Source organism: Aspergillus niger, assembly GCF_000002855.4.
Source record: "Aspergillus niger supercontig An04".
NCBI lineage: Eukaryota > Fungi > Ascomycota > Eurotiomycetes > Eurotiales > Aspergillaceae > Aspergillus > Aspergillus niger.
Genome location: NT_166539.1, coordinates 2,455,179 through 2,468,371, shown reverse-complemented (window position 1 = coordinate 2,468,371; position 13,193 = coordinate 2,455,179). Strand labels below are relative to the sequence as shown.

General features: G+C 48.4%; 5 protein-coding genes across 5 annotated transcripts; 3 read left to right on the top strand and 2 right to left on the bottom strand.

Annotated features, from left to right (window-relative positions):
- Positions 1-1,371: 1,371 nt before the first annotated feature.
- On the top strand, positions 1,372-2,600 carry leu2B (3-isopropylmalate dehydrogenase leu2B-Aspergillus niger; the record flags this gene model as incomplete). The annotated part of the gene is made up of 3 exons (XM_001402332.1): positions 1,372-1,849; positions 1,915-2,335; positions 2,384-2,600. 3 exons carry the CDS (start codon positions 1,372-1,374, stop codon positions 2,598-2,600), a joined length of 1,116 nt encoding a protein of 371 aa, XP_001402369.1.
- A 58-nt stretch (positions 2,601-2,658) lies between these two features.
- On the top strand, positions 2,659-3,990 carry An04g10120 (uncharacterized protein; the record flags this gene model as incomplete). The annotated part of the gene is made up of 6 exons (XM_059747808.1): positions 2,659-2,679; positions 2,862-3,030; positions 3,126-3,144; positions 3,174-3,223; positions 3,524-3,537; positions 3,622-3,990. 6 exons carry the CDS (start codon positions 2,659-2,661, stop codon positions 3,988-3,990), a joined length of 642 nt encoding a protein of 213 aa, XP_059600732.1.
- A 945-nt stretch (positions 3,991-4,935) lies between these two features.
- Positions 4,936-5,735, bottom strand: An04g10110 (uncharacterized protein; the record flags this gene model as incomplete). The annotated part of the gene is made up of 3 exons (XM_059747807.1): positions 4,936-4,980; positions 5,187-5,275; positions 5,501-5,735. The coding sequence occupies 3 exons, from the start codon at positions 5,733-5,735 to the stop codon at positions 4,936-4,938; spliced, it is 369 nt and encodes a 122-aa protein (XP_059600731.1).
- A 1,737-nt stretch (positions 5,736-7,472) lies between these two features.
- On the top strand, positions 7,473-8,735 carry An04g10100 (uncharacterized protein; the record flags this gene model as incomplete). The annotated part of the gene is made up of 4 exons (XM_059747806.1): positions 7,473-7,530; positions 7,613-7,761; positions 7,794-8,258; positions 8,430-8,735. 4 exons carry the CDS (start codon positions 7,473-7,475, stop codon positions 8,733-8,735), a joined length of 978 nt encoding a protein of 325 aa, XP_059600730.1.
- Positions 8,736-10,332: 1,597 nt separating this feature from the next.
- Positions 10,333-12,002, bottom strand: An04g10090 (uncharacterized protein; the record flags this gene model as incomplete). The annotated part of the gene is made up of 3 exons (XM_059747804.1): positions 10,333-11,469; positions 11,529-11,829; positions 11,875-12,002. The coding sequence occupies 3 exons, from the start codon at positions 12,000-12,002 to the stop codon at positions 10,333-10,335; spliced, it is 1,566 nt and encodes a 521-aa protein (XP_059600729.1).
- Positions 12,003-13,193: the final 1,191 nt, after the last annotated feature.

Genomic DNA, 13,193 nt, shown 5'->3' with positions numbered 1-13,193 from the left:
TGTAAAGCTGCTATATTGCGAAGCTCCATCTGCTGTCCTGGGACCGGAGGCAGGCCGGCGGTTGTTCAAATTATCTGTTGCTTTGCTCAGCCTTGTGCCGCACCGCAAAGGGGCAAAGGTGGTGACACAGGACAACATAGTATCACAGCCCCCTAATTTAATTCACAGCCTGAAATGATGGCGCAGCTTACCTGCATTAGTGCCATAATGGGCCGAAAGGCGAATTCCCGCCGCTGAATTGAGGGTCGACCATGGTCTTTCGTGGATAGTACTTAGTACACATCTCACCCAGATCTCTTACTGCAGCGCCGTTGTGAGTCTAAGACTGGATAGGAAAGCCTTACTAGCAGAGTGTGGCCACGAAAAAGAATACATCCCATGCGGACGGGCCTATTTTCACCAGACTCTTGGTTTGTCTTGGGTGGGAAAGGACAAGGCTGGTTTGGTCCCTAGCTCTATCTAGTGGCGGGCGGGCCTTCGCGTCGAGGCTTCCGTGCCCCGCTTTCCTATCCCGTGTGTTGATTTTGCATTAGCCTCCCTTCGGGTACCTTGAAGCTGAACGTGTTCAAAGCGCAGAAATTCCGTTGACCGATCACTATATGGCCTGTACATTTACTGGTGGAAGTATGTAGAAAAATGCTTATTAGCATTTGTATACTTCGATTATCTTTACTATTTTTCACATCTTAAAACCTATATTATCAGTAAAGGCTGATCAAGCTAACTGATTAAAGTAGTTATGAGAATCCAACATATATTTCATAGGAAAATGTTCAAGAGGCACTATAGTACCTAATAGTCTCTCTGGCTTACATTTATAGATATATATACATTGTTGTTTTTATGGTCTCTGGGTGTAGATGATTGCTTATCCGGTTGACAGGCTTACTATTTTGACTAGTAGATGGAATTTCGCACCTCTGCATCAACTATATTGTTTCTATAAACCAGTGGATCGCCTTTGGTTTGACTCCGCCCCGAATTAGACCAATAAAGTAATTCCCCTGTTCAATACTTGGGCTGCCTCCGATATCTCAGATTCATGGTCACCAATACCCAGTGCGTGGTTGGCTGCCAAGGTTCTACCCTTAGTAGGTGATAGAACGGTTGATTGTTTCGTCTCACCCGATAATAAATGGGCTAATTATTACGTCGGATAAATTATATCGACAGGTGTATGACAACAAGTCCATGTCCTCCAACATTGTCGGGAGAACGCCGGTGGGTTCCTTCCCCGCACTTTCGGCCTGATCTCCGACCGCGGAGCGGATATAGCACAACCGTTCCCACGAGAGGGATGCTTTACACAATTCCATGATATTCACACCCACATTATTAACTGCTGACTCACATCTACAGGCTACAAAGACGATGTCTGGTACAAGAGCCTATAACATCCTTGTCCTTCCCGGCGACGGCATCGGCCCGGAGGTCATGGCCGAAGCCATAAAGGTCCTGCGAACCTTTAACAGTTCCTCCATGCAGTTCCACCTGCAAGAAGAACTCATTGGCGGGATCTCTATCGATACCCATGGTCATTCCGTCACGCAACCCGTCAAAGACGCTGCGGTCGCTGCAGACGCTGTACTCTTCGCAGCAGTCGGGGGTCCCAAGTGGGATCATATCAGGCGCGGACTCGACGGGCCAGAGGGGGGTCTGTTACAGGTACGCAAAGCCATGGACATATACGCAAATTTGAGACCGTGTTCAGTGGATGTACCGAGTCGGGAAATTGCGAGGGACTTTTCACCTTTCAGGCAGGAGGTTATCGAGGGGGTCGATTTTGTAGTGGTGCGGGAGAATTGTGGAGGGGCCTATTTTGGCAAAAAGGTTGAGGAAGAGAATTATGGTAAATTCCATTCTACCGTGTAAGCCAGAAAAGGTGGCTAGCATGATGCTCTAACACGAGTGCAGCAATGGATGAGTGGGGTTATTCCACCACCGAAATTCAACGCATTGCTCGTCTCGCTGCAGAGCTTGCCCTGCGGCATGACCCGCCGTGGCCTGTGATTTCTCTTGACAAAGCCAATGTACTGGCCTCGTCGCGTCTGTGGCGTCGCGTTGTCGAGAACACAATTTCAGTAGAGTATCCACAAGTCAAATTGGTCCACCAGCTCGCAGATTCAGCATCATTGATCATGGCAACCGATCCACGAGTCCTCAACGGTGTGATTCTGGCAGACAATACCTTCGGAGACATGATATCAGACCAGGCGGGGTCACTGATTGGAACATTAGGTGTCCTGCCTAGTGCCAGCTTGGATGGTCTTCCTCATCCTGGCAAGCAGGAAAAGGTTCGCGGTCTATATGAACCAACGCATGGCTCTGCTCCGACGTATGTCTTTCTAGATGGCACGAATATACCATTGCTGACATCTTGAAGAATAGCCGGTAAGAACATCGCGAATCCAACTGCGATGATCCTCTGTGTGAGCCTGATGTTCCGGTACTCTTTCAATATGGAGAACGAAGCGCGCCAAATTGAGGATGCCGTGCGTGCCGTTTTGGATAGGGGACTTCGCACTCCTGACCTTGGTGGAAATTCAAGCACTCAGGAGTTTGGAGACGCCGTTGTTGCAGCACTGCAAGGGAAATATTAGAGAGGATGTGACATACATATAGTACCTGGAAGCATCATACGTGTTGACTTTCTATGATATGATGGTGATATCTGGGACGGTATGTGAGTGGCCAAGTCAATATGGTTAGCAAAATGTTACTCTGTAGATGGGAGTCTCCATATTATGGCAAGAGAATCGTCTTGAGGGACAAATGGTTTAATCATGCTATCATTACTCTGGGGATGATACCTCGTGGACCGCTGTCTTAGAACTCGCGAGTTAACATTAGTGTTGAAATAGTCGGCGTCAACGTCCTCAGCTGAATCCATCCACGGGTTCCGTGATGGCAGGGGCACCACTCGCCAGCCAGCAATATTGTCGACATCCTCAATTACAGCATCAATAGGAGGGCCAGACTTCATTATCTTGGGCGAGGACTTCGTCCAGTGGGGCAATATTCTTCTTGATGGTACATAATGTGAACATTGATATGTAATAATATTTTTGCTCATCCTCAGCGTCCCCGGGCTGTGTATTGCAATTCTTTCTGCTATAAAAATCAAGTCCCACAAATAGTGGGCTTGTAAGTAACATACGCTGGAATAAAAATAGGGACACACTTTGTCATGAATTGGGATATAGTCCTTCAGTAAAAAGAATAAGTTAGTAAATAAATGTCCGAGCTCTTAATAATTTTCAATAAAATGTTCAATGTGCTCGATGGCGTTGCATATTTCCTGGCTTACTACCATTCCGGGGTTTTACGGTTAGAGGGAGTTGGAATGAACCATGGTTTCAAAGATTTGTTTCCGGGGAGATCAGTTTCTCAATCTGGAGGGCAGATGACCGTATTAGTAAGGACTTCTACGTCATGATTATCTATACCTGTCTATTACTGGGGTGTCCCAATCCTCCCTCTCATGTTAATCCTGCAAGCCGCTTAACAACTCCTTGAAATGCAGGTCTCCTTTCCCTAGTACGTCCTCTATACGTCGGCCGATCAGTGAACTGATAGTGGCTTCTACTAGATCCAAGCAACGAAGAGCTACAGAAAGTGTAGTGGTTACCACGTATCCCGGAACAACAGGAAGCGAGGCCAAGTCAGGTGCTGCTCATCGTTCATCTCGTGGACTCATTGAATTTATCGATCAATCATCACTATACAGATACAATGGAGGCAAAGAAGAATTTACTCTGCGCTCAGCTCGAGGGTCGTGAGTCGCCTGCTCCGGAAAGCCAGACCGCCGAGCAGCAAGCGCCGCTCTGCTGGGGTAGAATCCCTCGCAATCTGCAGCAGCCGGCATACAATCCAACGGAGAGCTCTGACCCTGTCAAGCCCTTTGTGTTGGAAAGTAACCCTGTTCATCCTCTTGAAGCGCCGTTGGCGGCGCAATATGCACACGATAAGAAAGGGAGTATCTCAAAATGATGTTTGACTCGAATGCCTGTGAACATCGGTTCACTTCGCCACATTGTGCATTTCCATTCTTCATGATCGACCCCGTGTATCACAATAGTTTGTGAAGCCTTAAATATCCGTACGTCGGGATGAGGGATACATGGTTCGGGTGACTGGTCTTCGGGGCGTGAAATACTGGAAAAGGACTTTTATAGCCGCTGGTATAGCGATGTTCAGATTTCTTCCTATCTTGGAATAACACTCACTAGTTTTACTTTGCATCATGGAATACATAATAAAGGGTGTTCTTATGTATAGCAACACGGCATTTACCGTCGTATATGGTTCTTCCAGGACGCTATACTAGAACAATCATTGAAGCCCCTTGGAGGGAAAGACGACGTGGTCAGCAAATGGTGGTACCAGCAAATGGTGGTACATTATATAGCACAATCGATCGGCATGCACTCATGTCAGATTCATTCCTAAGGCAATAATAGTATGTACCTAGAAGGCAGATGTTCACGGCCAATTTACTGGTAAACGAATATCTTTGAAAATTATAAATGTTTTTGGATATACTAAAAGAACGTTTGCAATGGAAGCTCCTACGCCTTCAGGAGTACTTTCCAAGATAATGCTTCACTTCAAAGGGACGGAAAGGGAAGATTATCTAATAATATCATGTTTCATTCAGCTTTTGTTTTATTTACTTTGGGGTGAATGATGCGACCAGTGATAAACACTTCTGTGGTAAGAAACAACTTCGGGCTGATGGTACTAATCTCTTTTTACAGTTTGAGTATAATATTAGGGCAAAGTGAATTAAATTATGCAGTAATTGAAAATTTTAATTTAAAAACTGTTTCGAGAGGAACACTGACTTTATGTAGGATCCTTAGAAACGAACATCTGTTCCAACAGCCTGGATGCATATGAACCACGACGTCACTCAATCGGGCCGCAGGGATATCACTAGGTCATAGTTATTACACGTCTAAAGAATAGAGGATTCGCACCCTGTTCTAGTTTATACTTCAGCAGGATATGACATATAGGCTCGGAAATATACGATATTTGCAGTGATACAAAGGACTCCTGTCATGCTTTATACCTTTTACAGTCAGATTCTTCCCAATCCTACCGACATCTTAGGTCCAAATGCTCTTTGTAGTATTTATATCACAAGGAAAATAGCAGACGTATCGAAGCTGGATTCTACTCACATAATGTCGATTCTCTTTACATAGTCTATTCTGGAATCTCACATATTCTCGATCATGAATATAGTGCACTATTCTCTTAACATTCACAACTATAGTTCAATATCATCTATCCATCTCTGCACTGCTCATCTGCTTCCAATCCACTACTAGGTCAGAACCAGCTTATAGCTGGCGAACGCAGTGTCACCGTTGAGACATCCTGGTGTTGTTACATTCTGAAGGCCTTCCTGACAATTCGAGTCGGTGAAGAATTGAGCTAAGAACATATTGTCAGCTGGCCCAACAGGACTTAGAGAAGTGCAAAATAGACTTACCAGCATACCCGGATACAACGTAGTAGGTGGTGATAGAGTGGATGGCTTCGGGACCTGCGAAGGTGCCACATTCATTAAGGCCGGATTGGTACAGGCCGAGTTCGCCGTTGTTCTCCTCGGCACAACCGGTTTCGCCCCAAAGACGGAGTTGGATAACTCGCGTGTCGGTCGTGGGCAACGCCAGTGCGGAGACGGCTAGAGCGAGGACAGAGCAGATTTTGAGCGTGACGTTCATAATGGCGGTGTGAGAAATCACTGGTGACAGGTAATGGAATATGAGATCTTGGGGTTGGGATCAGGATCTGCAGCGATCGCGGTGACGGTGGTATAGTGGAGGTATGTCTAGTTCGTGAGTGTGATGGTGAAGAAAAAAGTGAGGTATGGCAGCCGGCTGATGCCCTTTATATAACCATTAGTTGTGATGGGCAGCAAGTTCGCTCATCTATTTTTACTACGTAGGCAGTGCAAAGTCCGGATGGCAGCGGAGGTCACATGCGATAAAAGGATGTACATATCACGAGGTTTTGATAAATATCGCGGACTTCAATGGAGCAGCGGTGGCCTTTCTTTCCATCCACGAGCTTGATCCAAGACTTGTACTGAATTCAGCAAGCCGTGCACCTTGAGTTTAGCAGTAGACTGGTCCGATCCCAGTTTCCTGTTCTTGCCGCACGGAGAAACATGTCTTACTCGGGCCAAGCCCGTCAGCCCGAAAAGCCATTCAGAACGCGGGAATGCGCCCGCCATGCAAGTGCCATATGCAGTGATGGGACATGAGGAGAGACATCAGGCTCCCCGTCCGCCTAAGAAAGCCAGTCTTTGGGATTTCCCCGCCTTGACTCACGACTAAATTTGTATGGGAGACATCCACAGTCTATTCGTCCCGCAGCGGCCCGGTCCAGGGTCAGTTGGTTGTCAACGCACTCTTTGGTGGGTTCACACCAGGTAATAAATGTCAAGACTAGTAAGAGCACGCCAGATGGCCGCAGAGATCGATCGTCCAGCAAGGTCGAAAAAGTAGGCACGGTTTTACGCCACATTACCGAGAAGGTATGGCTATGCTGAATCCAGAGGCGGCATGGTTAGGCGCACCAACTTATGCAGCTCGTTTCAGGCTCTCTACTTATCATATCCTCGCTCAAAATAGATCCGGTGCACCCTGGACGCCTGTTAGGCCACCTGCCCAGTGGGTCCAGACATAGTTCACATTGAATTACTTGGCGCAGTCACGCAGAAGCGACATACGTTACAGTCGCATAATGCACCTCACACAACCATATCTGTTACATGCTGACATTGTCTTCGGAGAGCCCAAGTGATGAAGGCTCTGTGCAATGGGGTTGGCACCCAAGGCCGGGGAGTCACCGCACTGGCAATGATACCAGCATGCGTTGCAACGGATCGGAATGGTTCTGGGATGCAGGGTGATGCCAGGTCTTATTTTCGGCCAGCAGGCGTTCACAGACGGGGGGTGCTAGTATCAATGAACACAGTTGGACTCTGCGTCATTCATCACCTGTCAATATCCGGCGCGCCCTCGGCCACCCATGATATAACCACCACGGCTGTTACTCGAAAGCAATTCCCACACCATGGTTGTTACCCCAAGATATTCTGTGGAGATGGGCGGAGGGGTGACTGCTGTCTTTCACGCCCGGTAAGAAGGATCTTGTCCGCCAGTCCCTCCCTCCCCTTCCACTAGGACAGCCTCGAAATCAGCAATCCCGAAAATGCAGTCAATAAGTGCCGAGACAAGGACGCGATGTGTTATGTTCTGTCAATTGTGCTAGAAAGGGCAATATGGCTGCGATTACACCGACAAGGCCGGGCATAACTTATGGGCCGAATCTCAATAATCGCCGATCAGTCGCATAATGACCAGTCGTTGCCCAAAAGCAACCCCACCATCAGTTGTGAGAAGGGGGGTGATGTCTTTCTCGTGATTGAGACTCGTTTTCGCAGATCTCACACCATGACAGTCATTGCTTCATCCGCCATCCAATCAGACCAATCCCAACCGTGGCAGGAGAGTAATCGGCTGGTGAGGGAAATATCCTGCGCACCCAGATATCCTCACTTTCAAGCCCGCCAATGCTGTTATTCTTCTTGCAGAAAGCTCTGGGAGTCTGGGGTCGCACTGTCTGGCGCAACTAGTGCAGTCCGCCCAGGTGAGCCAGGTTATTTGTGTCCTTCGAAACAGTCTCAGTCATAGCCCGTTCGTCAGCCCAGAGGCCTATCGCAACCAGCTGCAGGAGAAGAAGGTATGTATTCTCCGAAGCTGCATGGTCTAAAGTTATTCTCATCACCTGTGATCCCACGGACGAAAGCGAGTATCGAGAATTCCAGCGCCCTATCACCCATGTTATGCACGCCGTCTGGCCCATGGACTTTCGTCCCGGTTCGTTATCGCTCCGTGGCCAGTTGCAGTTCCTCCGCCATCTATTTGCCCTGGCTATCTTTCATCGCGGCGGTGGTACAACGTGGCCTCACCCCGGCCCATGCCGGTGAGTTGATCCTGGAGGCCTCCGTGGCCACCCAAGAGTCAGCTACCGGACTGGGATATGCCGACGGAAGGATAGTTTGCGAGAAGATACTGGAGCTGGCGGCAGTCACGTATTCGGACGAGCTGGAGATCGCCATAGTCCGAGGAGGTCCTATCGTAGGATCTCGCGCCACGGGTATTTGGATCACCAAGGAGGTGGTGCCCGTGATGTTGCGATCATCGTTGAGCCTTAGAAAGCTGCCCCGGCTGCGAGGGGTAAGTTGCACTTGGAATTCGACAATCTCTGGAAGATGCAACCACTGACGAGAGAGATGAACAGACATCGTCATGGATGCCCGTTGACGATGCGGCGGCCGTCTTCTGCGAGATTCCTCTTGCGCCGCATCAACTGGCACCGGCCTATCGGATGGAGAATGCGTCCGTCAGGCACGGAGTGATCTACTGGACACCGTGGGGCCTGTTCTAGGGCTTACCAGGCGCATTCCCTTTGACAAGTGGCTGGCTGCTGTGGTGGAAGCAGCCGAGACGGAGGGCACCACACACAGGTACCCCGCGCTGAAGCTGAAGGCCTTTTTCGCGCGGCTGTTTGAACCCGCCGTGTGTCGGCATGTTATATTGGCCACCGGTCGCTCTCGGGCCTGTTCGCTCACTCTACGCCAGATGCAGGCCGTGGAGGATAAGGTGGTGCTCAAGTTGGTTCAGCACTGGAAGGATATTGGCTATTTCGCATAGAAGCACTATCGCTGGTACATATGTGGCTCAGGCCATTTACCGCACGGTACTGGGAATAACGCACTAAATTTTTAACGTGCATTGCCTAGAATTTGACTTATAGCCCTTTTCCCAGCATTGGCATCGCAATATGAAAACTCAGCAAGGGGACCAAACAACTGTAGGTAATGGAGTAATTACCGACTGCATTGCCGGGTTGCCGACCGTCAAGTGCGCCCCGGTGGACTGCGGCTAAAAGGGTTTCTCGGCGTGATCTCGTCTTCCTTCTACCACTTTCTCGAACCACCAGTACATCATTGTGACCCTGCTTGAGGCTTTATTGACTAAGCAATCTAGAGATAACTGACAAGTCAGATGGTGGTAAGACTGTTAGAGCGCGGATGGAGTATGAGTGGCAGGCAGATACATCCCTGCTCCAATGATATGCAATTAACTGGAGCACTAGTACCAACTGAAGTCTCAGCTACAATCAGATCATCCTATCGTCGACAATGATCTACGATACTGTTAGAATTCTAGAGACAAGATACAGTATAATCTTAAGCAATAAGAACATATCGTACGCGGCAGATGGATGGCCCTCACTAAAGATTCAACTGAGCGGGGCGTTGGTCGCTGTGTCATGTTCTGAATTGATCTTTACCAATAGTGCACGCTTCGGACGTTGATGGTTCAAGTCCTGAGATGAGCGTAAAACCCACAACCTGAAACCAATTTCTTAATCCCTAGATCTATTGCAAGTGACGAATCCAAGATATTTTTCTATAGTCGCAGAGATACTGTTATGAATAACTATTAGTATTGGAATATTTTTGCGCTGTCTATCGGGACCTTAACGATAGACACACTAGTATTCAAATATTTCGTCTATGAAATCTGTCACTTTGCGACATTATATGATACACCCTCACTCGGCTGCTGGCTTACACCTCGACAATTTTGTATACAGGATCTGGCCACAACTTGTTAAATGAGTATACCTTATAACTATGATGATCCGTAAGACATCGTGATTTATTTGCATGCTTAAAACGTTCCGAACAAGGGGAAATCTCTAAGATATGGTAGAGAAAAAGAGTTCGTTTTAATTATAAATAAGATCAATAGGATCATTCCTTCACAACAGAAGTGCGCTTACCTAATCACTGTCTGCGCAATCGACATCACTCTTAATTTTGGCCTATCGATAAATTTGATAATCATTCCTCGGCCTGTTCATAAGCGCTCCAATCACCTAATATAGAACATGCTGCTCGTAGTGCAGACTGCCCGATCCTTCATATGCAACAGCGTATCAAAAGTCATGTTCCTAAATCCCATCATAAAGCAAGATATAGTTAGAGATAAATAAAATCAAAGTCTCTTTCGGGGTTCTCATGGCACCTGGTGTTCGGAATCCGGCCGGAGCCCCGGGTTTTCAGTTCAATATAATACTCGGGCCGTTCGGTAGGGGACCACAGGATCTAGCTGAACAGGACAAGGTGGGAACAAAGTAGGTTTTTGGTACGATGTTTATAAGGCATGACTATTCATGGTATTCAGAATATGTTATCATGAAGTTTCGTAGTCAGCATGATTTACGTCCCATTTGCGCTAGTCACACGTCAAGCCTCCCTTCCCCTCTAGCCGCTTGGAAAGTAGTTTCCCTCATAAATTCATGGTGTGCTTGTTTGCTAATATTGCCAAAAACTTCGTCAATCTGCTCCAGTGTTCTGCCGGTTGTCTCGGGAACCAGAAAAAAGGCCCACGTTCCTGCGAGAACACAGCACGCGGCAAAAAAGACGTATGTGCCATAACCAATATTAGCCATCATCACCGGAGTCACGATCCCAACAATAAAATTGGACAGCCAGTTGACGCAAGTTGATAACGCAACCCCTTTCGAACGAAGTGCATTGGGGAAGACCTCAGAAGGCAAGGCCCAACCAAGAGGCGAGTATGTGTTCCCGTAGATGAGGATGTAAAGAAAGGCCACCGCCACGCAGCCCCAACCGGCCGATGGGTTAGCCCAGTCGGGCCCATAAAGAGCCATCAGCACGGCAATGATAATATAGCAGGCTCCCATCAGGAAACCGCCTAGTATCGCCAAGGGGCGCCGACCAACTTTGTCGATTGTTAAGAAACAAACCAGGACAGTGAGAAGCTGGAGGGTATTGAATACACCTGACAAGATCAATGACATCTCGCCCTTCTGGTCGATCAATTGGAAAAGCGTGGGCGCGTAGTAAATAAACGCATTGACCCCCGAGAATTGTTGGAAAAACCCTACACCCACGCCGACTGCTGTCCTCTTCCAGGTCTGCGGCCTGAATAGGTCCATCCATATCAGAGCCTCTCGCTTGATGCCAGTCACGCCCGGGCGCTGTTGTTGTTCCATGAGTTTCTGGGCTCTAACCTCACCGATGATTGCGTTGTATTCAGCTTGGACTTTCTGATCGCTCAATGGAAGGCCGCGCAGCCGACTCAGACTCTTGAGGCAATCCTCCTGCCGATCAACGAGCGCCAACCACCGTGGTGAGTATGGGAAGAAATGGATACCGACCCCAACAAGAGTTGCACTGACCATCTGCAAGCCAAAAGGCACACGGAATGAAGCTTCACTATCAACTAATCTCATGCCGAACGTTACCCAATAAGCTATGACCGCGCCGGACACGAGGCAAATGGATTCGAGCACTAAGAGGGTTCCCCGCAGGTTTGGTGGTGAAATTTCTGAGATATAAAGCGGTGCGCCCTAGTAGCCAGATATATTAGCAAGCAATATGTTGCATTCGGCCGGAGATTCATCCATACCATAGCCAGTGTACCAACCCCAATACCACCAATTGCTCTTCCGGCAACCAGCATGCCGTAATTTTGGGCCGAGGTCTGGATAACGGCCCCAATGTCAAAAATGATAACGACCACCGTCAGGGCCCATTTCCTGGAGATCCTGTCTGCAAGATAAGGCATGAAGATACAACCGACAAATGCCCCGAGGAGTAGCATGCCTGTCATAAACCCTTTGCCAAATTCACTCTCCGCCTGCGGGATAGCCGCATGGAATTGTGGCATGACATTGATGACTGATATGACTCCCTGGTCATACCCAAAGCTGAAACCCCCAAGAGAAGCAAGGCAGGCGGCTCCAAGAACATACCCCGAGCTGAAAAGCCCTCTGACGCCATCCGGGCCATATGAGGGCAGCATATCCACCGCTTCAACACCAAGGGTGCCTCTCTCATCATGCTCCACTGTAGTACCATCCTCTTTCAACACTTGATGCATTGAGAAATTGAGCGATTTATAGTTCTTGGCCGTCACCTCATATTTTTATCTGACTGAGGAGGCAGGAATGAGCACTTAAGTAGCCCGTGGGGCAGGGGATATCTGGCTGGAGTTACCCCGGCCGGGTCTAAAAACACCCTCCCTTCCCCCATACGGTAATTGAGTATACCGCACCAATCACATCTATCAGCGTTGTTTACAGAACTTACGAGAATGACACGCCCATCGGACATCCCTCTTCCACTGACCTCGGCCTACTTCCCGTGGCAATTAGCTCCGTGTCGCGTCGGTCATTGAGCGAATAACGCGCTTACTCGTCCCTCTATAAGCCAGATGGATGGGAGACGTATGCATTATGGGCACTTTGCCTACGACGGAATGCCTTGCGAGCTCTGCTAGATGGTACGAAGAAATGTGGGTTTCCAGAGCCACATGCCTTCAGTCACTGAAGTGAAGATACCGCTTAGGATGTGCTGAGGAAGGTAGGCCTTTTCGAGAATGGGCCATGTCAATAGTTTGTGTTCCATTTATCTACGGCTCTCAGATCGGTTGTGGCCCACAATTGTATTACACCAAAGATCCGTTCGCCCCAGACGTCCTTTTTGCAATACCCTGGCAATAATCACGACCGAACAGCAACTCGGCTTGTCAAACCGGATTTCAAATGATAGCTGGGATAAGTGAGGAACGGACCACACATGGGCCTCCCATAAAACTAATTGCAACAGAAACTCTTTTGTTGGGTAAATGACCAACAATCGCTCCTACAGTACATACGTCACGACATGCGAATTGAGGAATATGTAACTGTTGTGACCATTCTATTGCTTTTGCGGGGTCCCCACACGTCTCGAAGGCCGTATTGCCCCCCGGGGGAGGCTGCCTGTACAAACCGGAATGCTCCGAAGTAGTTGCCCCATCAAAGACTTTGTTTCTACCACCGGCCTCTACCCATCCGTGCATGTCTCTCCACGTCAGGGCTCGGAACGATTGTAACGTGGACGGAATCGGATGGCAGACATCGGACTTAATCACTGCAGGAAAGCGGATCGGACATTCGCCCCCGTTCTACCCCCTCAGCAATTCACGTGATTATAGGTCATCAGCGTAAGTATAGGCCTCCATACCATCCAACATGGGTATATGAGCTTCTCATCTATCATTTCAATGCCCTCCGATCAATCCTATCAC